Here is a 22,462-nt window from a genome sequence, read left to right as displayed (position 1 = left end):
ATAAGACACTGGTCCACACTGATTGCCGGTCTGCCTAGATCCTCTACATCAACTCGTTTCTCAAAGTCCCCAATGAAGCATTTGTAGACATCCAGGATTTTGTGCCGGCGGAGCGCCGATAAATTGAGACACTCTGAGTGCGCTCGTCCGTTGTAGTCAAATGGCGGTCGCTCCAGGCTCGACGCCTGGTTCTTCAGGGATCTGGTTGAGACGATGGCTTTTTCCCTGCTGTCTCAAACAGAAAACCAGCTTCTTGACGAAAGAGCCCGTCGAAGGGCCACGGTGAGGGAGCTCGGTGCAAGACATCTGCGCCGCTCGACGGAGATATCGCTCAGCTAGTGCATATTCTTTACGATTCAAGCACAGAGTGGCGAGCTGATCACAAGCCCAAGCTGCACTTCCACTATTTGTCGAACTTGAATCTGACGTCTCATGCTGCAGAATGCGGTGCGCCACCCCCTCGACAGCGAACTCCTCGTCCTGATCCGCATATAACCTCCCTAAAGCCGCTAGCGCAGTCCTATACCGTTTAGGATGCATGGACTGACTGTCTTTGATCAGTTGTTGACACATGTGATGTGCGGGTTGGAAATTCTTGCGTTTTCGGAGCATGTCAATCTGGTCAACTCGCAAGGCAAAAAGCGACGAATTGCTGGGTTTTCGTCGAGCGCCGTAGCCCTCAACTATCAGTTGCATCATTGATTCAACAACCTGATTGCGGTTGTCAGCGGCAATCATCGTACTTAAGGCTTTGGTATAAGGATGGTCTTTCCCCAAGGCACTTGCTGCCATGGATGAGACAAAGCTGAGTAGATGCTGCTCCAGCGCAGCCATCCCCGCCCATGGAGTTGCAAAGTGCACCAGCAGGCAGGATAAGAGCTGAAGTGGTGCAGAATGTATCAATGGCTGTACCATATTGCAGCAGATGTGGAAATTACTCCACGCTTCGCCCGATCTTCCCGTCTGTAAGTAGTCAAAGCCATGGTAGAGCCCTAGCCAAAATGCTGAGACTTGGTCTGTCTGTCCGGCTTTCACCGCTTCTGGGATGGAGGCCGGGAATCGATGTTGCAGTTCATTCAACTTGAGTCGGTTGAAAGCCGTGAACTGCCACTGAACTGCCTCGCGAGTGTAGAAGAGGCTAGATTGCATATTGTACAAGTCAGTCGGCGGGAGAACGTTGACCGTCATAACACCGAGACCGGGGCCACTGCTGTCTCGCATACTGGAGTCAGAGTCCCCAGGCGGACTGTTGGAGTTTGGGGAGGTCCTCGATCTATTTGGGATCATCGATGGAGACTCATCCTTGATTGTAATATCGCCAATAGAGATGGATTCTGGACTCTGTGATAGTTGTTCCCAAAGCTGAGTGAATCTTTTGTCGCTGCGGTAGTGGCGTTTGACTCGATCTAGCTTCAATGGTCTTCCACGGAATGAGATCGACTGAACATCGTGTCCGGCATCAACGTATTCTTTGACTCTTTTCGCCAGAAGCTCTTTGTCCTTAGCTTTGTAGTTCTTGTGGATCTTCCATTCAGTAATTCGCCGCTTGAACATCTTCTCACTGGCATTGAAACCGTATTTCCTTTGCAGGATGGCCCTGACATCCTTTAGTTTTCTGTTTTCAGCAATGTACAACTCGGTGAAGACATCTTTGATATCAATCCATTGCTGAGGAGTAGGCCCGACAATCCTCCACGACTGGGAGCCTTGCTCAGTATGGTGATGCACGGGATCCATCTGGTCGAGAGCCTCCAGATCTTCATAATCCGACATGGTGTCTTGAATGCACTTTATTCCACAATCAACCATCCCCAATCTCGCCCTTGAGAATTAATATGTGGGCAAGAGAAACCCCAGAAGTTGTCAGGTCTCTGGGACAGATAACAGGCCAATGTGGTCCGCTTACATGGCGATTGAGCGAGCAACAGATAGCCATGATGGTGACGCCTCGAATCTTATTATGCTGGGATTTGACTTGGGAAGCATTCACTGACATTGCTGCAAAGGGCTGAGCAAACTCGAAGATGACAGAGAAGGATGTCATTGGACGCCAGGTACTTGGAGTGTCTGCCTCACTGCCTCACAAGCTGCCGGACACTGGCGATGAGGTGCATTAGTGCTGGAACTTTGTGTTAGCGACCAATCGAGTTGAACTGATTCCGAGAGGGAACTTTGGTTCACCAGGCACACCAAAGCAACTTTCTTTCCAATGGACATTGGCCATTCTTCTGGCTGGGCGCCTTGTGGACGCGAACAGACGACGCAGAGACAAGAGGAGAGAAGGTGAAGAAGGAGCGCTCACCAACAAGGAACAGAGATCGGAGAAGGGTGACTGTCAGTAGACTTTTCCATGCTCTGACCACTTTTTGTCAGACAGGAAGCATTGCCTGCACAGTGCGCATCGAATACTTGAGTATTGAGCTATATTCAGTGTCAGACAAAATTATCTTCGTAGCCTCATTATTTTTGGAACTGGAGACGTCGCCGTGACCTTTTCGATGTGAAATTCACACAAGTTCTTACGAGCTTACAGCCTCGCCAGGCTCTCCCAACCCCGAGCCTTCAGCCTCGACGCTCTGTGCCATTTCAGCTTTCCTCCGCTTCTCTTCCTCCTCGATCTCTTTCAGCCTCTTCTGGCCCTCTTCGTTGGTGGCGTCAATGACTCCTTCCTGGAGACTGAGCATGCCACCTTGGCCCAGCAATTCCACAATTTCCTCAGCTTCATCCACGCTCATCTTCCCAAGAACTTTGTTGACCTCGTCTAAGCTGCCACTCTCTAACGCACGTTGTAGTCCTGGCGGGAAACGATCGAAGATTTTGCGTGACTCCTGTTCGACAGGATCATCCGAGCCGGCCTGTGGCACGTTGATGTGGATTTCTGTCCCAGGTTCGACAGCATGAAGCTGAATCTGTTCCACACCCGCTGGGTCATTTCCTTCCTCCTTCTGTAACTCGGCCGCACGAGTTTTGATGCGACCGTATGTCTCGGTCAAGTCCTTGTTGAATACCTGTTGCGCTTGATGACCTTTTGTGGTGATTCGCTTGAAGAACAATCCAACGCCGTCCCGACCCAATTGGCGACAGTATTGGATTAGGAGACTCTGATGTACGCAGGTTCGCGCATAAGTATCCTGTCCTTTCATCTGAGCATTGAAGGCTTCGATCATGAGGGCGTCTTGAGTCTTCTCATTGACGATGTTCGGATGCTCTGAAATGAATTGCAGGCATGCCCGGTAGTCTCCAATCTTGATCTTTGCAAACTGTTTGCCTTCTGGCGTGAGCTTGAGGTTTGCCTCGTCTTCTTCCTCATCTTCGTGCTTGTCCAGGAGAGCATCATCTTCAATGTCCGCCTCCGCACCCGAAGAAACTGCGCCCTCACTAGACTTGAGCGCATCCCGTGTCTGTGAGCTTAGACCTTTGGGTGCATTGAGCAATTCCACGGTCTCGGTCTTGGTCTTCTCCTTGACTTTGGGCTTCTCGGCAGGGGTCGCAGCTGGCTTCGGTTTATTGATATGAGACGAATCGAAACCGAAATGGATGTCCTCGCTCGTGATTTTCGCGGTTGCTTCCTTCTCTAGCTCCGCAAGCCGCTTCAATAGGTCCTGCTGTAACTTCTGGACCTTGGTGAGATGGCCATTCACACCCTGCAAGAAGTCTGCATATCTGTCTGTGGATTTGTCTTTCTTCTCGTCAACCTCTTTCTTGACCTGGTCCACCAGAGCACCCATCATCTTAGAATACCTGGGCTGTTCCTTCTGATGCGTGTAGACACCCTCGGGGGGCTTGGGGGGTTCATCTTTGGCAGGATCACCGGCGCTCTCGATCAGACTTTGAAACACAACCTCGTCTGGGTTCTTCTTGTTTGCATCTTCTTGATGCCTCTTCAGAGCGTCTAGCAGGGCATTGATACGTTCGAGCAGTCCGTCGTTGATGATTCGTTCGTATTTCAGCGTTTCTATCTCATGCTTTCGCTGGGCTCGCTGTTCGTGGATCTGGCGCTGCTTGGCTCGGATGAAGCTCTTTGTGTCGACGTTTGGGTGTACTTCGACGTCAGAGTCGTCCGACACCTCGAGCCTATCCCACTTGTCGTAGGAAATAGGCATTGTGAAGGGAAGAGAGGGAGCAGGTTGTCGATCGCGTGCCGGTGGGTTGAAGGATAGCACGCAAGGAGTGTAGGAAAGTCAAGTCTTATTTTTGTTGATTGCTGTTGTCGAGACTCTTGAATCTGTATTAGGACAAGGATCCTTCTAGAAGGGAACACCCTGAGTCGGGTGATTGTGAATTCGATGTTTGCCATCTAACCAAAGTGCCCCTGCCAGATATTACGTAGTGGGGGTGGTGTCCTTGGGCTCCAGGCACAGCCTACCGAGCGCTAGCCGCACACACCAAGAAAATGGAGGGGCTCAGTTCAAGCCTCATTCACTAATGGGCGTGCCTAGCAAGCTAGCTGGTTAAGGGCTTGTAGCTGGAGCTCTTCGGGCTCAACTAGGCTCGGTCTCGCGTCTCCGTTCATCGGCCGGTCAATCGTCATTGATCCATCCGTGTCGCAGAGGCAGGCACCTTTTTCTCACCTTCTTCAATGCTCTCAGTGCGCCATTAGACCCCCGAGCTTCACTGCTACCCGTTTCCCTATACAGTTGTCGCCGAGATGAGGAGAAGGAGAGACGCGCCCATTCCTCTATTCCGCTGAAATATCCCTCGATTGATCCCAGGCATGATTGCTATGCGCACCTCGGTGCTGCTCGCTTTCAGGCCTTTTCAACATGGCTCCCGATTAAATCAACTTGATCAGAATATCCTTCTTTCATTATACAACTCCTCTCCTCGACATTCGCGGATACTATCTCGCACTTTTCATCTGTCGGTGCGGCCGAAGCCCTCCAGGAATCAGAGCGCATTTCAATCGTTGAACTTGCTCAGCTCTACTGCGCCCAGGGCAAATGGTCTTCGTGTACCCTTCCGACCTAGCATAGCTGCGCAGGCAGTATACTTTTCGAGCGGTCGCACCCTATACGAAACGCCCACTCCGGTCATAAAGGAGCAGCAGCGAACCAAGTCCACCGACGAAACGGATGACGAGGATACGTTTCACAGGACTGAAAAAGCACACCAAGCATCGCATGTGAACCTCAGCGCGAGGTTATCAAAAGAGGGTGCCGCGGGTAAGGGCGCGGGCTTTGGCGAGATATGGCGGTTGATTAAGATTGCACGTCCGGAAGCAAAAGTCCTTGCGCTGGCTTTTCTCCTTCTCCTGATCTCGTCATCCATCACTATGTCAATACCATTTTCAATTGGCAAGATCCTGGATATAGCTACTAAAGGGGGAGCAAAGACGGAGGGCCCCGAGCCGGAGCTGAAGACCGATATGCTCTTTGGTCTCAGCTTGACAACGTTCTACACTGCTCTCGTTTGTATTCTTGCAACGGGTGCGGCAGCAAATTATGGACGTATCATCATCCTGCGAATCGTGGGCGAGAGGATCGTGGCGAGGCTCCGATCCAGGTTGTTCCGGCAAACCTACATCCAAAACGCCGAATTTTTTGACGCCAATCGTGTAGGCGACTTGATTTCCAGACTCAGCTCTGACACCATCATTGTTGGCAAATCAATTACGCAAAATCTTTCGGATGGGCTTCGCGCTTTCGTCAGCGGAGCCGCTGGTTTTGGCTTGATGGCATGGGTGTCTCTAAAGTTGACGGGCATTCTGGCCCTGCTGTTTCCTCCGGTTGCACTGGGGGCATTCTTTTATGGGCGAGCCATCAGGAATCTGAGTCGAAAGATCCAAAAGAATGTTGGCACGTTAACGAAGATCGCAGAAGAAAGACTCGGCAATGTTCGTACTTCACAGGCGTTTGCAGGTGAAATTCTTGAGGTCCATCGGTACAATACACAGGTGCGCAAAATCTTCGAGCTGGGAAAGAGAGAGTCGATCATTAGTGCCACTTTCTTCTCGTCCACCGGGTTCATGGGCAACATGACGATACTGTCACTCCTTTATGTCGGCGGTAGTATGGTTTCGAGTGGGACAATTAGTATCGGGGAGCTGACGTCCTTCCTCATGTACACCGCATATGCAGGTTCTTCCCTCTTTGGGCTTTCGTCGTTCTACTCAGAGTTGATGAAAGGCGTCGGAGCAGCGTCACGATTATTTGAGCTGCAGGACAGGGAGCCTACGATATCTCCCACGAAAGGCGACAAGGTGGTATCAGCAAGAGGTCCCATCCGGTTCGAGAATCTCTCCTTCAGCTACCCTACTCGACCGGCGGTGAGGATCTTCAGGAACTTGGATTTTGAAATTCCCCAGGGCGCCAACGTCGCTATCGTTGGCCCATCTGGTGGTGGAAAAAGCACGATTGCGTCTCTGATCTTGCGGTTCTACACACCTACAGAGGGCCGCATCTTGATCGACGGCAAGGACATTGCAAAGATGAATGTCAAATCTCTTCGACGCAGGATCGGTATCGTGTCACAGGAACCGGTCTTGTTTTCTGGTACCATAGCAGAGAACATCGCCTACGGCCGACCTCATGCGACCCGGGCGGAGATCATGCGCGCAGCGAGAAGAGCAAACTGTCAATTCATTAGCGATTTTCCAGAAGGCCTGGACACCCCTGTCGGTGCCCGTGGCACCCAGCTCTCTGGTGGCCAAAAGCAGCGCATTGCGATTGCCCGCGCCCTGGTCAAGGAGCCCGACATCTTGATCTTGGATGAGGCCACTAGTGCGCTTGATGCCGAATCGGAGACCTTGGTCAACGAAGCGCTCGCATCGCTGCTTCGAGGCAGCAACACGACGATCTCGATTGCCCACCGTCTTTCCACCATCAAGCGATCCGACACCATTATATGTCTGGGTAGCGACGGACGTGTTGCGGAGATGGGGAGCTACAAGGAACTCAGCAGTCGGCCCGATGGCGCCTTTACGAAGTTGATGGAATGGCAGATGAGCGGGGGCGAGAGGGCACAGGATGATGTGGACAAATTGGCCATCGATCCAGAACATAAAGGGCCGCCAACGGAGAAAGACGAGATTGAAGTGGAATTGGAAGAACAAAGCGAGGGCGAAGGCGAGGGCGAGGAAGACCTCGAGGCCAGCAAGGCACACGAGACGGTCAATAAAGCAGTGGAAGAGAAGAAGACGTGATTGCGACGATCCCAATCGACATGGCAATCGTGGCACCTAAGATTGAATGAGAGGGCCAGGACGCTGTGGCCACAATCGAGGGCGGTCTGCTTCTTGCTCCTCGCATCACTACTGCGGAGGTCATTCCAGGCTCACGAAGCTCAGGACGAGCGCACATATATACAAATTGGGGACGGTATATATGTCTGTATAGGAACCCACTCGAAATGTTTATCAGAATCTCCTCCTGATTTCTTGCTTTCCATGTTCCTGTAGAGGAGCAGAAACTTAAACACGAAGCAGCTCAACTCTGGTTCGTGATAAGCGAAACTCGCCCTTGCCGGTTGGTTTTTCTCGGCCGGTTTTACTACGAGTAATATATAAGTTGAGTCGGAGGAGGAGGAGGAGGTTGGGGTCGAGGCCTGCTGCCTACTAGCCCCGTTATTGCTAGTTTGACCTGACAGGACCTAGATAAATACTGGGAAGCCGTCGGCACTCGAACTCGATTTCGCCCTTGTCGAGGTAAGGGGGTCTTTGTGTGACAGGAATTGGGGACAGTAACATGATAAAGGTGAAATTTTCTGTGCAAGTTGACGTGGGTATTGTTTGGACGGCACCCGGTCGGTGGTGGGCGCAAGGCTGAACAACACGTCTATCCACCGACCACATTCGGGGTGTTGGTTCACACAAGGCTCCATGGTCAGGGACGAGGGCAGAAGCTGTGTCGGCGTCAGGCCGTGCTCTATGCATTCAGGATTGGTCTCAGATCTTGTGCCATGAAATAGGAGGAGAAGGTGGAATGCCAAATATGCAATCATACCTTTTGAGGTATGTCGAAAAGGCCGCAGCAGAACAGTTGGGATTTACACATGTCTCCCAGGGGGTGGAATGGGCCAATCCCGTATGCTGCGAGACTGCCCAACAGAAGGCCCACCAGCCTCGAGGCCCCAACCGCAGTCAAGCGCAGTCAATCTCCCGCCTGGAATCCTCCACCCCAGCTCCTCCTGTTCGCCAGCTGCGAGTGCAAGCAGAAAAGGAACCCCCCGTTCCGCCATCTTCGGGTTGTCGTGTCACATATCCCTCTCCGTGCCATGTGCGTCTGTGCCTTTACTTTTTCGCCATCCGCCCAGAAGGGTCGTCCCAGCCATGATCGCTACCTTTTCGAAAGTGCATTCCGTCATGTCATCCTTCAACCTCCTTCCCTCGTATCCTTCCTTCGCCGGCTCCCTCCTCTACAATTGGACGGGTTTTGTTGATCATGGTTGACGATTGATCCTTTAGCCAAGTTGAAAGAGAGGGGAAAAGTAGATACCTTTACAAGCAACAACTCAATCACACACCACATACTACACATTGTTCCGGCCCTTACCATGGCTTATACCGTCCATACCCTGATCTCAGAGACCCAGGACATCGCAGCCAAAGGCCTTCACGATGTCAAGCCCCCGGTCGAGGTCCCCAATCCCTCCATCGACATGCCTCAATCGCAGCCCAAGATCCGCAGCAAGTACCGGCATGTTGCAGCTCTGCATTCCAAAGTCCGACCGTCATGTCTCAGCCATGAGGCAAAGGAGACACCGAGCTTTATAGGATTCCGCAATCTCATGGTCCTGACAATCATAGTCATGAACCTGCGACTGGTCATTGAGAATGCTAGAAAATATGGCCTCCTCATTACTCTCAAGTCAAACCTTCGAAGCCAGGACATCAAGATTGCTCTAGCCCTCTATGCCCTTACGCCATGTCACCTTTTTGTCGCCTACATTATCGAGAAAGTGGCCATGGAAAATGCCAAAGGAGTCATTGGAAGGCGGAAGAAGAGTGATCCAGACTCAAACAAGAAGCCCGAGACCGAGAAGCAGACAAAAGAGTTCCTCAATACTTGGTGGTGGATTGCTGTCGCCCACACCTTGAATGCCTCGCTTGCTTTGCTCATCTCGAGCTTCGTGGTCTACTATTGCATCCACAATCCCGGATTAGGGACGATCAGTGAGCTCCACGCCATTGTGGTGTGGCTCAAGACCTGCTCTTATGCCTTCACCAACCGAGACCTTCGACATGCCATGTTGAATCCCGGTGGCCCTGAATCGGCTCTTCCGGACATTTACTCAGAATGTCCCTATCCACGCAATATCACGCTTCCCAACCTGTGTTACTTCTGGTGGGCACCGACCCTGGTCTATCAACCGTATTACCCACGCACAGACCGAATAAGATGGACTTTCTTCCTGAAACGAGTCGGAGAAGTCGCTGCCCTCAGTGTCTTCATCTGGCTCACTTGTGCACAGTACGCTGTGCCGGTCTTGCGGAACTCGCTGGATGGCATGGCCGTGCTCGACTTCTCTTCCATTGCAGAACGTCTGATGAAGCTGTCGACTATATCCCTAATTGTCTGGCTCGCTGGCTTCTTTGCCCTGTTTCAATCGTTTCTCAATGCTCTCGCCGAGATCATGATGTTTGGCGATCGCGTCTTTTACGAGGATTGGTGGAACAGCACCAGTTTAAAGATGTACTGGTCAACATGGAATAAGCCTGTCTATCATTTTATGCGGAGGCACATCTACTCTCCTCTGATCGGTCGCGGCTGGTCACACCGAGCAGCCAGCGCGTGGGTGTTTGTATTTTCGGGATTTCTCCACGAGCTTGCCGTCGGAGTGCCTTCCCATAACATTCTCGGAGTGGCTTTTCTTGGGATGGTGCTGCAACTACCTCTGATCCAGATCACTGAGCCTTTGGCGAAGATGGATGGAACCGGCAAAGTGATTGGGAACTGCATCTTTTGGATCAATTTCGTGTTTGTCGGACAACCATTGGCTGCGATGATCTACTTCTTTGCTTGGCAAGCAAAGTATGGGGAGCTCAGCAGGGTACGGAAGTGATTAGACTGTAGTCCTATTGACTGGGAGTATCATTGTTCGAGAGATGTATTATGAGGAGTTGAATAGCAGATGGTTTTTGCTTTGACACCCGCCCATGTACATTTATGGCTCCAAGGCCAGCTCACGTGATGTGGAGATCTCTTGTCCCTGGCCTGTGCCTGATTCCCCTGCCATCCCTTCAGACTTCGCGCGTACATACTTCACCAACCATCTGTTACCTACTCATTTCCAGTGAGCTATACAATTTGATAAATTCTGTGTTCGGAAGCGCCGAGTGATATTTTCTCTGTGAGCGCTGATGCTGAGCCCGCAATCCCTCTGGTGTCTGGCATCCTAGTCACTCCAAAATTACTGCGTGAGATCCATTACCTCTACCCTCGAATTCTCTTTTCGATGAATACATCTCTTAGTCACGATGGCCAATGTCTACGATGACCAAGATGGAGGCGGTTTCCGTCGACGGAGACCGCGACCGATTACCGACTATGGCTCATCTATGATTCAGTGGATGAGCAAACGAAAACCACCTTACAAAGGAAGCTATCACTATGAACAAGAAAGACCAAGCCAAAGCTATGTTATCGACATATTGCCACCCCCAGCTCGAAGAGATGCTCCCGCCGAGTCGATACCTGTTCGCCATCTTCACACCTCTCTGGGAAAATCCAAGAAGCCCGTGACGGTGGTGCGGTGGATGCCCGAAGGTCGTCGACTTCTTGCCGGGGTGCACAATGGCGAATTCATGCTGTGGAATGGCATGTCTTTCAACTTTGAGACTGTTACTGCTATGGGCTCCAGTTCTCTGCGTGCTGCAGAGTGGTCTAATCGAAAGGATTGGCTCGTCGCGGCAAACGACGAAGGCACAGTGTATTATTTACAACCCACCTTGAACAACCCACATCAATTTAAGGGCCACGATGCTCCCATTAGAGATCTGGCATTTGCGCCCTCGGACGCGAAATTTGTCACCGCTTCCGACGACAACACTCTCAAAATATGGGACTTTACTTCCTCCACCAACGAGTCGACATTTACAGAGCATGGATGGGATGTAAAAGCCTGCGACTGGCATCCTACCAAGGGCCTCGTGGTGTCGGGAAGCAAAGACCACAGCGTACGCCTCTGGGATCCTCGGACATGCAGGAATCTGACAACACTGCATGGTCACAAGAACGCCATCACGGCCACTGTTTTCAGCCGTCTCCGCGATCAGTTGCTTGCTACCGCCGGGAGAGACGGTCAAACCCGTATCTTTGACTTGCGGATGATGCGCGACGTTGCCATCTTGCGCGGTCATGACAAAGGCGTGACCACATTATCATGGCACCCAATCCACCCGAGCCTCATCAGCACCGGCGGAGACGATGGCTCCCTGCATTCCTACTTGCTCACCGAACCAAACACCCCCGCTGGCATCTCCTCCACAACAACCTCGCCCTACGCATCGTCAGACCCTCGCTCCGCGCCAGCACAATCAATCTATCCCGCCCACCGCATATCTCACGCACATGATTCCTCGATCTGGTCCATCGACTGGCACCCCCTGGGGCATATTCTCGCCTCCGGCTCAAACGACCACTATACGCGGTTCTGGTCCCGCGCCCAGCCCGGGCAGACTACCTGCTTCAAAGACCAGTTCCACCTGGGCGAGGAAGGAGCAGAGGCACAGGGCACTTGGGATAGAAAGTTTGGGAAGAAGCAGGCCAGGGAGCTGGAGGAGCAAGAAGAGCAAGATGAGGCGGAGGGCTTGGAGGATCAGGCAAACCAGGGACAGGCAGCGGCTGCCGGAGCATTGTCAATTCCCGGTTTGCCTGGTCTCCCCGGCATAGGGATGAACGGGTCGACACAACCGATTCCAGGCATAGGCAATGTTCCGCCACCGTCATTATCGCTCTTGTCAGGCCTGCAGCATAACGCTGGTACAACTGGTATCCTAGGCCAGCCTTCCTCGCGAGGTGGTGCGGGCCAGGCTCATATGACAGTGCCTTCACTTCCCCCCTTCCCTCCCGTGCCAGGGATGGACGCGGAATCTCTCCAGCGTCTCCTCGCCTTCACACAACAACAACAACAGCAGCAGCAGCAGCAGCAGCAGCAACAGCAGCAACAGCAACAGCCGCCGCCGCAGCAATCGGGCCACCAACCACTCCCAACCACCTCCGCCGTGCCGCCGATTGACTTTACAAGACTCACCCTGCCGCCTGGTTTCCCACCCCCTCCGCCCACCGCTGGCGGTCAAATCCCACCTCCCATGCTCAGCGCAGCTCCCGGGACTGGCATTCCCGGCATCGGACTCGGCGGCATTCCAGGCCTCTCGGGCAACGGTGCCGCCGCGCCAACAAACGGCCTCAACAACCCCGGTACCTCCACCTCCGCCGCCGCCGGCACCGCGGGCAGCATGCGCAGACGAGCGCCCCTGCCCAGCCAGAGCGAGGGATTCAAGGCCGAGCAAGCGAGGGGCAATTATCGCGTGCCGCGATAGTCGTCGGTTCTGGAAGAGGACTCGATTGTCAAGTCAAGTCAAGTCAAGTCATAAAGACTTATGTATGTATGCATGGAGCTGAGGAGGAGGGCTGCGTCTCTATCATGTACATCTTCACACCAGCTTCTTGTCTCTGGTTTGGCTAGCGGAACACATAAAAGGGGTTGTTTGTTTGACTCCGGTCCCATTGGAAGGGAGAACGTTGTCTCTGGGTCGGCTGGGATGGAAGGTGGGGGGGATCTGAGCAATTCAGGTATTATGCTTTGTTTTGTCAACGAAAATGGGATTCGTCGAGTGTTTGCGCTTTCTAGGAATCACATATAAATTCGGGGTTCCCGACCTGGGGCTATCGGTCAAGCAGGGTTTTCACCATCAATGTCCATGTCGTTGCCGTCGCCGACTGCTGCTGCTCCCCCTCCTCCTCCTCCCCCTGCATCGCCGTGCATATCGTGATTGCCACGCGAGGTCGGCCCGTCGACCACATCGCCCATGTCCATGGTCATTTGCATGTCCATGTCCATGTCCACGTCGTCGCGGCCTCTGTCCAAGTCCTGCCTGTCCGCGGCGGTGGTGGCGGCGAAGAAGTCGGCATCCGCCTCGTCGCCCTCCAGCATCCAGATGCGCAAGTCGCGGTCCTTGCCGCCGCTCACGAGCAGGCCCTTGCCCTCCTGGGTCCTCCCAAAGTCCATCGCCAGCACGACGTCGCGGTGTCCCTTGCCGCGCCAGAGGATTTCCTTGCTCGTGACGTCCCACGCCAGCACGTCCCCGTCTTCGCTCCCACTGGCCAGGAACGCTTCCAGCCTGCGCTGCCCGGTGCCGCTTTTGTGAGAGTAGCTCCCGACCGTCCCGCTGAGGCTGTACTCTTGGTTCACGTGGCCTTGGTACGTCTTGACGCATCGCCCTTCAATGTAGTTCCACAGCCTGACACAGTTGTCCAGCGTCCACGCAAGCACGAATTTCCCGTTGGGGGAGAATCGCACGCTCGTGACGGCCTTGCGGTCCTCGTCGACCAGGGTTTTGAGACACTGTCCTGTCCCGGCATCCCATATGCGAATCAGCCCGTCCCCGGCGCAGGAGCAGACCATCGTGCCATCTTTTAAGAAATCCACGCCACCGACGGGGTCGGAGTGGGCCGGCAGGCTGCGCATGACGCGGCCGGAGCGCACGTCCCACAGAAAGACCGCTTCGTCGAAGGAGCCGGAAACAAGCATGTTCCCTTTGGGAGAGAAGGCGAGGGAATAAACGTAGTTGCTGTGTCCCATAAAAGGTGAGGGCGCAATAGGGAAGTCCGATGACAGGGGAGACCACAGGAGGATGGATTTGTCGTCGCCGGCCGAGACAAGGGTATAGGGTGGTCCCACTGGAGACCAGGCTATTGCGTTTACGCCTGCTAAATGTGCGCGTAGCGTGCGTATGTGCTTTAGAGGTGTGTCGGGCGTTGGATTTGAGGGAACGGAGTAGATGTTTATGGCGTTGTCCGCCGACGCGGTCGCCAGGAGAGTCATGTCAGGGGAAAATTTGATGGAGGTGATACCTCGAGCGTGGGCGCGCGCGAGAGTGATTAGAGGGGTGAAGTTGAGAGACTTGGGCTTTTCTGTCGGGCCTGGGATGGGTGACGCCGACGGCAATCGAGAGCGAGAACGTGAGCCCCGACGGTCGAGCGACGAGTCAAATGATCTGGATCTTGACCTTGACCGTGACCTTGGCCTCCGTCTTGACTCTGATCTTGAACGGGGTTGATGCTCTCGCCCGGACTCGTACACCGAACTTGGGGTGCGGGATCTGCTCAGACTTCTTCTGGAACGCGATCGGCTGCGGCTCCTTGACCGACGAATGTTTGGAGTGTCATCGCGACTCGCGTTCCTGCTCCTCGAACTCGAATATCCTCTCCCCCTTCTGGCGTCTCGGGAATCTGGATGGCGCAGGGCGGGAAGATGGGATCGTGGTTCGGCGGCGGAATTTCTCGACGAGAACGAATCTTCGCTTGACGTCCGGCGTCGTTTTGAGGGAGGGTCTCGATCTATATCCATGGCTTGGTCGAAGTCCAGAGATTGGAGCGGGGTGGAGAGAGAGTGGTTGTTCGCGGTCCTCAATGCTGGAGATAAATTATGTTCAACAAGGGAGCAAACGTGACAAACTCATACTTTGGTGCATATATGCCAAGCCTGTCGTGTATTAGCGCGACTAGTTCGCGGGGCATAATCCCTATTATTCCACTAAAACGATAGCTCCATGTGGTTGTAAACAATGACATGGACTTTGGGCAAACTGACAACCTCGCGCATCGTATGATAGCTAGTCCCTATCCTGAGTAATCCGCTGAGTGCACAGCCTGAACAGCACTTTGGAAAATAACCAGGACAAAAAACTTGTCGCTCAGCATTTCTAGTCTGGAGAAATGAAAGCAGGAGCGGATCATCAAAGGTAGGACCGACTCCTTCCAGTCATTGCTCGTGATTTAGTCATGAGCGAGTTATATGGGGCTTCCTAGGAAGAGAGACCAGTGTCCAGAGTCCGCCGCTTCCGTCTCTCGGCCCACACGTATCTCAATCCCTCTGTCCCATCAGGACCCAGAAGACCACGGTGAGAACCATCATCCCTGCAGACACGACGAAACCAATCCACCCCACGGCCAGGCAGTATGCCGCTACCGACAGGCTCAAAAACACAAAGGCCAGACACTCCAGCAACATCAGCCACATCCCACCCAGCCCGAGAACCACGATGCCAAAGACGACAGATCTCTCACCCGCGGTGCGGTTCCCGGCCCCGCCGCGCCATGACTTGTACCCTCGTTCAAAGGCATCTCTCACATGCCTCCTGTGGAACGTCAACGCCATGCTGGTCACGGTTGCCATCGCCAGGGACAGCATGAAAAACAACCATGCGAGCGCGATAAAGACCTGGATTTCGTCAAAGTACCGCCGCGGTCCGCCGAAGATGCCCACGGCGGTGGTGAAGGTGATGAGCGAGCCGAATGTGGAGAGGATAAAGGTGCAAGGGAGGAGCGTGTCGAGGAAGCGGAGGGCCGGAGGGTCAGCGGGATCAGTGGCCATTTCGAAGCGTTGCATTTAGCGGGTTTTGTCAAATTTGCTGAGGGTGACTGAAAGCGAGGTTTTTGGAGGGGACACAGTGATGCTGATCAGAGGACGCAGAAGTGCAGGCGATGACCAGGGCAGATCCCTCGGCATCGAAGCCAAAAGTCGTTCCTTCGGGCGTAGATTTTATTGCGAAGGGGCTCTTACCCAGGTAGCCTACTATCTCCACCTTGTAGATGCTGCGGACGTGCCTTATGGTGTAACCAACGAGGCTGAGGGAAGAAGAGATGCGCAACGGCAAGGGCAGGAGAGAGAGAAAAGCAGAGTATATCGCCCAAAATATGCTACACCTCAAACAAGAAGACGCTCAAAGTGTGCTAGATATGCTCACAGACACAAAGAAAGAGGTCCAATCTCCAGTAGAAAAGTTGGGGGCAAGTTCGAACCGAAACAAACCAATAGCACGGATGAAAATATGGGGGAGGGGGTGGTGTGGATGATGAGACGATTCCATGCCATGCCATGCCATGAGAGACACACACACGAACCTCATGACTTATGACGCCTCAAGGGAATCCCAAAAACACCCGTATCCCTCCCCCTTGTCTCTGCCTAACTCGTATCAAATCAAAACAAAACAGCCAGGGCGTGGGCTGGTCGTACTTCAGCCCTGGCATCGACGTTTCGAACTAACTCGCAAGACGCAAACCATGAAAAGTCGGGCCGTTGAGGGGGGGCGTAGACGACCGGGGAGCCAGACGATGAGGCGATGCAGGGCAAGGGTACAAGGCCAAGGCTGTCTGCCCTCTCCGACAAAAGTCGATGGTCCAGCGCGAATGAGACCCTTGTTTCATGACCTTGGAGAGAGGGCAAAACCTGTTTTTTTCTTCCTTCTTTTCTGTAGCGACGATGATCGACCTGGAGCGGGAGGCTGTCACCTGACGCCTTTCGCCGGGGCTCCAGGGGGTGATCGTCGAGTTTCTAGATGTCAAATCAGAACAAAGGCTCGAAACTCCAGGCGATCGGCAGCCGAAAGGGCCCATGCGTCGGAGGGACAGACTTGTTGAATGGGGCGTCTCTTTCCTTATGTTCGGGTCCTTTGGATTCTGCTTCCCTTATGAAAGTGCGGTGCAGGCATGAGACGCCCTGGACAAGGCTGAGGTGGATACAGGATGGGAGTTCCAAGGTACCTAGGGAGGCTACCAGGTAGGATGAGGCTGTTCCTTAGTTTGTGTAATATGCGTACAGCAGAGACCCAGGGTGGCCGGGGCACTATGATGAGGCTGCAAAGGAGAAACGTTCTTCGTTCTTCATGGGTCTCGCGCAAGGGCCGTTGTTTTGTGGATTCTTGATTCTTTAGTATTCCCAAAGTTCTCAATTGATATCAACAAGGGGTTTTAGCCCAGATGCACAACGCCCAGAGGTATCAAGTAACCGACACAGGCACTAGCTGACTGTTCAAACCATGAGACTATACAGGGCAATGTCGGTCTTGTAGAAGATAGTATCGAGACACAAAAAATCCTCATCAGTCCACTCATTAATAGTACACGGGCCGTGTGCGCTATATCCTTAAAAAGTATCATGTGCAAGGCGGAGCAGGTCCAAAGTCTTTGCCCCGTTGCTCGAAATAATCACAAGCACAGGAAACAAAAAGAAGACAGAAACCAAAACCATGTCACTGAAAGGGCAACAGAATCCTTCCAAACCTGGCCCGGAAAGAATCAATAAATCGGCCTCCCCTCGTCCCACCGCCGGACCCCCAGATTCGAGTCTTCGTCCGCCTTCGCCACGCTATTACCACGACTGCTCCCTTCTGGCGTCCTTCCATCTGTAACCATCCCGCCTGACCTCCGTCCCTCCAAGCCGGGCGCCAGGTCCAGAGGCCCAATCCACTCCCAAACACGGCTCCACTCGCCCGTCTTTCCTCCTTCGCGAGTTGCGGCCCTCACATTGGAATTGCCTTCCACAATCTTCCTGACGTTTTGCCACACGCGCTCTCGCTCTGAAGCACTGAACACGTTCCTCAGCACGTCATCTCTCAATTGGCCGACGCTGATAAATGCTTCGGGGGCGCGCCCGTCCTGATGTAGAGCGGCTTGCGTGGCTAATCGGTCCAACGTGGTGGCCACCAATCCGGGGATCTGCGCGGTGGCTTGTTGGTAAGATAGTATCTTGTTGCGTCCGTAAATCAAGGCCGATGCAATCAAGATTAGAATTGCAATAGGGATTCGATTCTCTGTAAACGCTCGAAGAAGGGATCGTCGGACGGCGCACGCGAAGGGGAGTCTGGCGAGGGAGGAAGAGGAGAGGAGTGTTCTGCCAGATCTGCAAGTGTCGGAACACCGGAGCTTCAGTCAGTCAGCGATTCGCAAACAAAGAGTGAGCGTGATAACAGCTCGGAAATGGAGACATGCGACCGAAACCTACCGATCCTCAGTGACCTCGACTTCGTCTCGCGCCTTGATGTCCCCGAGGGCACCGCGCCATAGCTCTTCAAACTCCTGCTCCGTCATACCTCTCCTTCGCATCTTGGACACCGTTTGCTTGAGCTCCTCTTCCGCAACCTCCAACTTTGGCGCGCTGGATTTTGCTACCGTCTTCACGGCCTCAGTCTCTTGTGCAGCGGGATTTGATGAGCTGGTTACATCTCCTCCACACTCATAGCTTGCTCGCCTCTCACGAAGCTCCTCAATGGCTCGGTCTGCCACAGCCTTGATTCTCCTCTGCTTTTCGCTGTCTGGTTCACACGTCGGTGGCAGCGGCACCAAGCCGTTTAAGCTTAGAGGATGAGGCTTGAGCACAAAGTCGCTCTCACATTCTACTTCCATGTTCGGGTAGCAGACTGCATGTTGCGGACAAGGCTCGCACTTTGGCTGGAGGTTCTCGTGCACCCAAGTGGGAATGTGTGGGTTGGAAGCCAATGACCAGTTCGGTTCCCCTACCCCACAGTAACCGATATTGATCTTCTCCTGCCTGTACCATGCTCCCAGAGCAGCAAGCACGGTCGTGATGACAGCTAAGGGTGCATTTTTCACCATCACGTTCGTTTCCTTCTTCTTTTTCCTTCTTACAAGTGTCGAGGTTCGGTTCGGGACCAGTTGTCCGTTCCTCTCTTCTTCCGCAAGTTCACGCGCTGCGTCGGGCGTAAACTCTTCTGTAACAGCGACTCTGTCTTCCGCATCGGCAGAGGTGATCCGAGAGACCGGAAACAAGACCTTGGAGCTCGACGGAGAAAACTCTTCTGATTTGATCGGAGGCGAAGTTGTCTGCCGGCGTTTGACGGTACTGGTTGATGTCAACGACTTTCGTGACCGAGACGTCGACGTCTTGCGATTATGCGAGGCCGACGACGGGCTGGACCCTGACTGAAACGGATTGTCGTCGGAGAAGGGGCTTGCTTCAGCTTCGGCCGATTTCCTCTTTGATCTGCCGTCTGGTTGTTCGATCTTAATGGAATGTTCCAGGACGGCTTCGGAGGGGGCGCTCTTTCGCGATCTGCGGACGGTCGACCTCTCCGCCTCTGGTTCAGTGTCAGATGCACGGGGTGTTCTGGTCGCGCTTTTCCTGCTGGGAGTCTTGGTTCGCTTAGAAGTCGACGGAGCCGATGCGGCGGTGAGGTCTGACTTGCTTTTCCTGCCTCGCGGTGTTTTCGGAGGTGGGGGAGGCGGCATCAATTGCTTGTCGTCCTCATCGTCACCGTCAATTGTCCCTTCTTGACTGCTGGGCACATCCGTTATGCCTTTGCTTGTGCGCCGGACTCTAGCTTGCGCCCGGAGTAGCTTTTCCCTCTGTGGTAAGACCTCTTGTTCCAAGATTTCTAGCAGTTGCCCTTTCTTTGCCGAAGACGGGTAGTGCACATTTTGCGCGACGAGGATTGAACGGATGCGGGGGATAGTGAGGCTGCTCAGGTCGAAACCCGGTTGAAGGTAGTATAGTTCGTCTTCCTCGGCCATGGTTACGACGGCGGCCACTGGTCAGCGGAAGACCCAGGCCAACGCCACTTGCGCCGAAAGTAACGGGGATTCAGTTCTGGGACACCGTCGCGTCGGAAGTTGAAGAGGATGGCGTGAAGAGGGGTTGAAGAAAAAGTGGACAGGTTGCTTCTTGAATGGGAAATGCAATACGATCAGGTTCAAGATTGTAAACAATGGCGCAGTGGGGTGGGAGGGCATCCAACGGCAAAATTGGTCAACGGCCTGTGGTGGCAGAATCATCCAATCATACGGGGCTTTTCCGGTCCTCGTCATGTGATTTAGTCATCTCTGGGGCAATACAAATTTGAAAGGCAACAACAATCAGACTGGCTCGCCCTAGTTTCGATCAAAGCAGAATCTGTTTATTGTTCAAGCGAGTCTCTGACTCTCTAAAGTAGTTTCATCCTCCAGATTCTTGTCTTTCCCAAGACAACAAGAAAAGTTGAGTTCCTTTACCAATATCATATAAGGTCGTGATCCATACTCATACAGTGCGATCCTATCGCCAATGCATAATGCCATGGGACATATCAAACATGTCTTGCCACGTATGTCCTGATATCCTACACTTCACCCCAAGCTCCACCACTCGCCAAGATGCTCCCGCTCCCGACGCTTCCGCCGATATCCCAGTAGTTGCGACTTGAACCGCTTCTGACCAGGGAAGCTTTCCTGCTGCTGCGCACACTTTCGCTGGCACAGCTACTTGCGGGTCGCCTGATGCTCGCCCTGGACTCACGTCGCAAGCGGGCAGGAGATCGTTGAGCCCGAGCGACGAGAGGATGGTGCTGGCGTATGATCGCCGTCCGGGTGGCGGCGTCTTCAAGAGGCTGTCTCGAGGCTTGAGGGGATTGAGCAGATGACCTGCTCGCAAACCGGTCTCTGAGGTAGCGGAACACCATTTTCAGATCAAGCTCTCTCTCCCAGTATTCCCTCTCTCGCTGAAGGCTCATGGACGAATCAAGTGGCGACGCGGATGAGACGGGGTCTTCTTCAAATCCCCAATTCTCAGCATGGGCAGGGTCACGGACGGTCGGTGGAAAATTAGGCGTCATGCCAGATGAGATAGTGTCCTTTGCTGGGCTTTCCTCGGTGGGTGACAATGAAAGCTGAGATTTGGGTCGAGACGCCGACACCGGCATGCCAGCATAGTCAGGACTGCGGGAGTAGGTGGTGAACGCTCCCGGGTGCGGTGACAGTTGATGCACAAAGACGCCCAATTCGCGGGCGATACGTTGAAGAAGCTTGTCCCGCCACGTTGAGTCCTCCACCGGACGTCCTTCCGATGCCAGCTCAGGTATAGGAGGCAGAACATGGCTAGAGGATGGCCTGCTGTCGTAAGCCTCATCTGGAAGGCTCTCTCCAAATATCACCGACAGCAGCGGTTCATCAATGCCGATAACATCACGGATAAACTTTCTTGTGATGCGGCGCCAGAAGGGCTCTGACTCCTCGGGTGCTGGAGTTGGTCGAGATAGATAGTCACTCTGCTTCGGCGTCGTTCCGAGCACATCCTCATTGATAGACGCCAGTGTCTCTTGGTAAGTGGATTGGCGAGATCCCCTCCTCAGTCGCCGGCGAGTTTCTCGCTCCACTTCGTCCATTAATGCTTGACTTTGTTCCATCCGCCACTTCTCTATCCGCATTCTCTTTTCTTCGCTCGCCTGCGCCTCAATCTCATCAATGGTATCGAGCCTCCTCTGCACGCTAGAAGGTCGCCGGTGATGTCCGTCGTATTTTCGTTTTGGGTTGTATGCCTCATGCTGCCATAGTTGTTCCAGGACAGGAGGGCTTGAAGCGGGGAAGGTTCCCAGGCCGTCATGGGTCGGCAACACGGCGCCCTGAGTCTGATTGGAGATGGTAGGATACAAGGGAGGTTCTCTGAAGGCATGCAACCCATCGTCAAGGCTGTCGAGTTCGCCGTCTTCCGTGACCTCTTCATCGAAAACGGACGATTCAAGTCGACCTGACCGCCCAGCAGTGTTGAGCGATATATCGCTTGCTCTTGAGGCCCCCGCAGTCTGACTAGTTTGAGTCCGGGTGATGGTTGACTCTGCCGCGCTGGGAGAGAACAGGACCCATTCTTGGGAATCTTCTACTGTCGTACGCCGTAATTGGGTCTGAGATGAAGAGTCTTGAGATTGATTTGCATTGATGACAATTGGCCGCGGCGCCGCGGACTGTTGGAAGGCCATGTTTCCCAACCCGCGGACGTACGGGTGGGCCGTGCTACAGCGAGCACGAGAATGGCCGCTATGTAGGGGGTCGAACTGAGGACGGTGATGGTAAGGGAGGATGGAGTCAATTGACAAAGGATTGAGTTTGTATTTGGGTTGTCAATGTTCTTTGTCTCTGCGAGGGCGTGTTTCTGAGCTGGTCGGAATCCAAAGGTGGAGGTCCAGCTCCGATCAAGGAGATGCGCGAATGACTTGGATGCTCCTTTCCGGGAACCCAATGTCACGAGGCCGACGATATGTTGAAAGTGAAATGAGCAATGAACAATGGAGAATGACGATCACCAGTATTGGCAGGATTAGACCGAATGTTGGGTAAAGGGGTAAAGGGGTGTTGTGTTGGGCACACGAAGCGGGAAGCAGGTTGTACCACCACAACCTCGCGAGTGTTGGGTGAGTGACACGTCGGTCGAGACGAGTAATCGACAGATAGAGCAGCCAGCGCTGAAAAAGGATGGTTAGGAGTGGCACCCAGTGGTGTAGGCCAGCTGTCGGAGAAGCCAGCCGCAGTGTGACAGCATGACCAGAGCTGCGGCGTGCATGACGAGATGCAAGATTCCCTTGGAGCCCATCATCGTTATCATAGGGCCTTGCAGGGAGCATGCGCCCTGTCCAAAGTTCCGCTCGCGGCCTAGCCTCCCCATCCTCTCAGCCGCGTTTGGTTGAAGAGATACAGTTGAACCCAGAGATCTCCTATCTGCCGCCTAAACATGCCACTCTGACCTCCCTCCTTGT

At 53.6% G+C, this 22,462-nt stretch overlaps 9 protein-coding genes across 10 annotated transcripts; 3 read left to right on the top strand and 6 right to left on the bottom strand.

Annotated features, from left to right (window-relative positions):
• Nucleotides 1–156: 156 nt before the first annotated feature.
• Nucleotides 157–1,809, bottom strand: PV07_10335 (uncharacterized protein; the record flags this gene model as incomplete). Its single annotated transcript, XM_016397656.1, has 1 exon — nucleotides 157–1,809. The coding sequence occupies one exon, from the start codon at nucleotides 1,807–1,809 to the stop codon at nucleotides 157–159; it is 1,653 nt and encodes a 550-aa protein (XP_016244847.1).
• A 710-nt stretch (nucleotides 1,810–2,519) lies between these two features.
• PV07_10334 (uncharacterized protein) lies at nucleotides 2,520–4,103 on the bottom strand (the record flags this gene model as incomplete). Its single annotated transcript, XM_016397655.1, has 1 exon — nucleotides 2,520–4,103. The coding sequence occupies one exon, from the start codon at nucleotides 4,101–4,103 to the stop codon at nucleotides 2,520–2,522; it is 1,584 nt and encodes a 527-aa protein (XP_016244846.1).
• A 426-nt stretch (nucleotides 4,104–4,529) lies between these two features.
• Nucleotides 4,530–7,371, top strand: PV07_10333 (uncharacterized protein). The gene has a single exon (XM_016397654.1). The coding sequence runs from the start codon at nucleotides 4,715–4,717 to the stop codon at nucleotides 7,139–7,141; it is 2,427 nt and encodes an 808-aa protein (XP_016244845.1). The 5' UTR covers nucleotides 4,530–4,714; the 3' UTR covers nucleotides 7,142–7,371.
• A 1,119-nt stretch (nucleotides 7,372–8,490) lies between these two features.
• Nucleotides 8,491–9,999, top strand: PV07_10332 (uncharacterized protein; the record flags this gene model as incomplete). The annotated part of the gene is made up of 1 exon (XM_016397653.1): nucleotides 8,491–9,999. The coding sequence occupies one exon, from the start codon at nucleotides 8,491–8,493 to the stop codon at nucleotides 9,997–9,999; it is 1,509 nt and encodes a 502-aa protein (XP_016244844.1).
• Nucleotides 10,000–10,414: 415 nt separating this feature from the next.
• Nucleotides 10,415–12,478, top strand: PV07_10331 (uncharacterized protein; the record flags this gene model as incomplete). Its single annotated transcript, XM_016397652.1, has 1 exon — nucleotides 10,415–12,478. One exon carries the CDS (start codon nucleotides 10,415–10,417, stop codon nucleotides 12,476–12,478), a length of 2,064 nt encoding a protein of 687 aa, XP_016244843.1.
• Nucleotides 12,479–12,722: 244 nt separating this feature from the next.
• Nucleotides 12,723–14,562, bottom strand: PV07_10330 (uncharacterized protein). The gene has a single exon (XM_016397651.1). It carries the CDS (start codon nucleotides 14,506–14,508, stop codon nucleotides 12,832–12,834), a length of 1,677 nt encoding a protein of 558 aa, XP_016244842.1. The 5' UTR covers nucleotides 14,509–14,562; the 3' UTR covers nucleotides 12,723–12,831.
• Nucleotides 14,563–15,024: 462 nt separating this feature from the next.
• On the bottom strand, nucleotides 15,025–15,534 carry PV07_10329 (uncharacterized protein; the record flags this gene model as incomplete). Its single annotated transcript, XM_016397650.1, has 1 exon — nucleotides 15,025–15,534. One exon carries the CDS (start codon nucleotides 15,532–15,534, stop codon nucleotides 15,025–15,027), a length of 510 nt encoding a protein of 169 aa, XP_016244841.1.
• A 1,375-nt stretch (nucleotides 15,535–16,909) lies between these two features.
• Nucleotides 16,910–19,660, bottom strand: PV07_10328. 2 transcript variants are annotated; one of them, XM_016397649.1, is made up of 2 exons: nucleotides 17,947–19,660; nucleotides 16,910–17,867 (listed from the first exon to the last, which is right to left on the bottom strand). In XM_016397649.1, the coding sequence occupies exons 1-2, from the start codon at nucleotides 19,470–19,472 to the stop codon at nucleotides 17,729–17,731; spliced, it is 1,665 nt and encodes a 554-aa protein (XP_016244840.1). In that variant the 5' UTR covers nucleotides 19,473–19,660; the 3' UTR covers nucleotides 16,910–17,728. The 2 variants fall into 2 exon arrangements, with proteins under 2 accessions (XP_016244840.1, XP_016244839.1); XM_016397648.1 differs by having other exon boundaries at nucleotides 16,910–17,844.
• Nucleotides 19,661–19,833: 173 nt separating this feature from the next.
• PV07_10327 (uncharacterized protein) lies at nucleotides 19,834–22,258 on the bottom strand. Its single transcript, XM_016397647.1, has one exon. It carries the CDS (start codon nucleotides 21,686–21,688, stop codon nucleotides 20,057–20,059), a length of 1,632 nt encoding a protein of 543 aa, XP_016244838.1. The 5' UTR covers nucleotides 21,689–22,258; the 3' UTR covers nucleotides 19,834–20,056.
• Nucleotides 22,259–22,462: the final 204 nt, after the last annotated feature.

Source organism: Cladophialophora immunda (assembly GCF_000835495.1).
Source record: "Cladophialophora immunda strain CBS 83496 unplaced genomic scaffold supercont1.6, whole genome shotgun sequence".
Classification (NCBI taxonomy): domain Eukaryota; kingdom Fungi; phylum Ascomycota; class Eurotiomycetes; order Chaetothyriales; family Herpotrichiellaceae; genus Cladophialophora; species Cladophialophora immunda.
Note: the sequence above shows the minus strand (reverse complement) of the source record. Positions and strands in the feature narration are given on the sequence as shown.

Bases quoted from the DNA above. Each gene is read 5' to 3' on its own strand.
- PV07_10333 (XM_016397654.1), top strand. From the start codon at position 4,715: ATGATTGCTATGCGCACCTCGGTGCTGCTCGCTTTCAGGCCTTTTCAA.
- PV07_10330 (XM_016397651.1), bottom strand. From the start codon at position 14,508: ATGGATATAGATCGAGACCCTCCCTCAAAACGACGCCGGACGTCAAGC.
- PV07_10328 (XM_016397648.1), bottom strand. From the start codon at position 19,472: ATGGCCGAGGAAGACGAACTATACTACCTTCAACCGGGTTTCGACCTG. The intron at 17,845-17,946 runs GTAGGTTTCGGT...CGACACTTGCAG, and splicing joins GTCGAGGTCACTGAGGATCG to ATCTGGCAGAACACTCCTCT.
- PV07_10327 (XM_016397647.1), bottom strand. From the start codon at position 21,688: ATGGCCTTCCAACAGTCCGCGGCGCCGCGGCCAATTGTCATCAATGCA.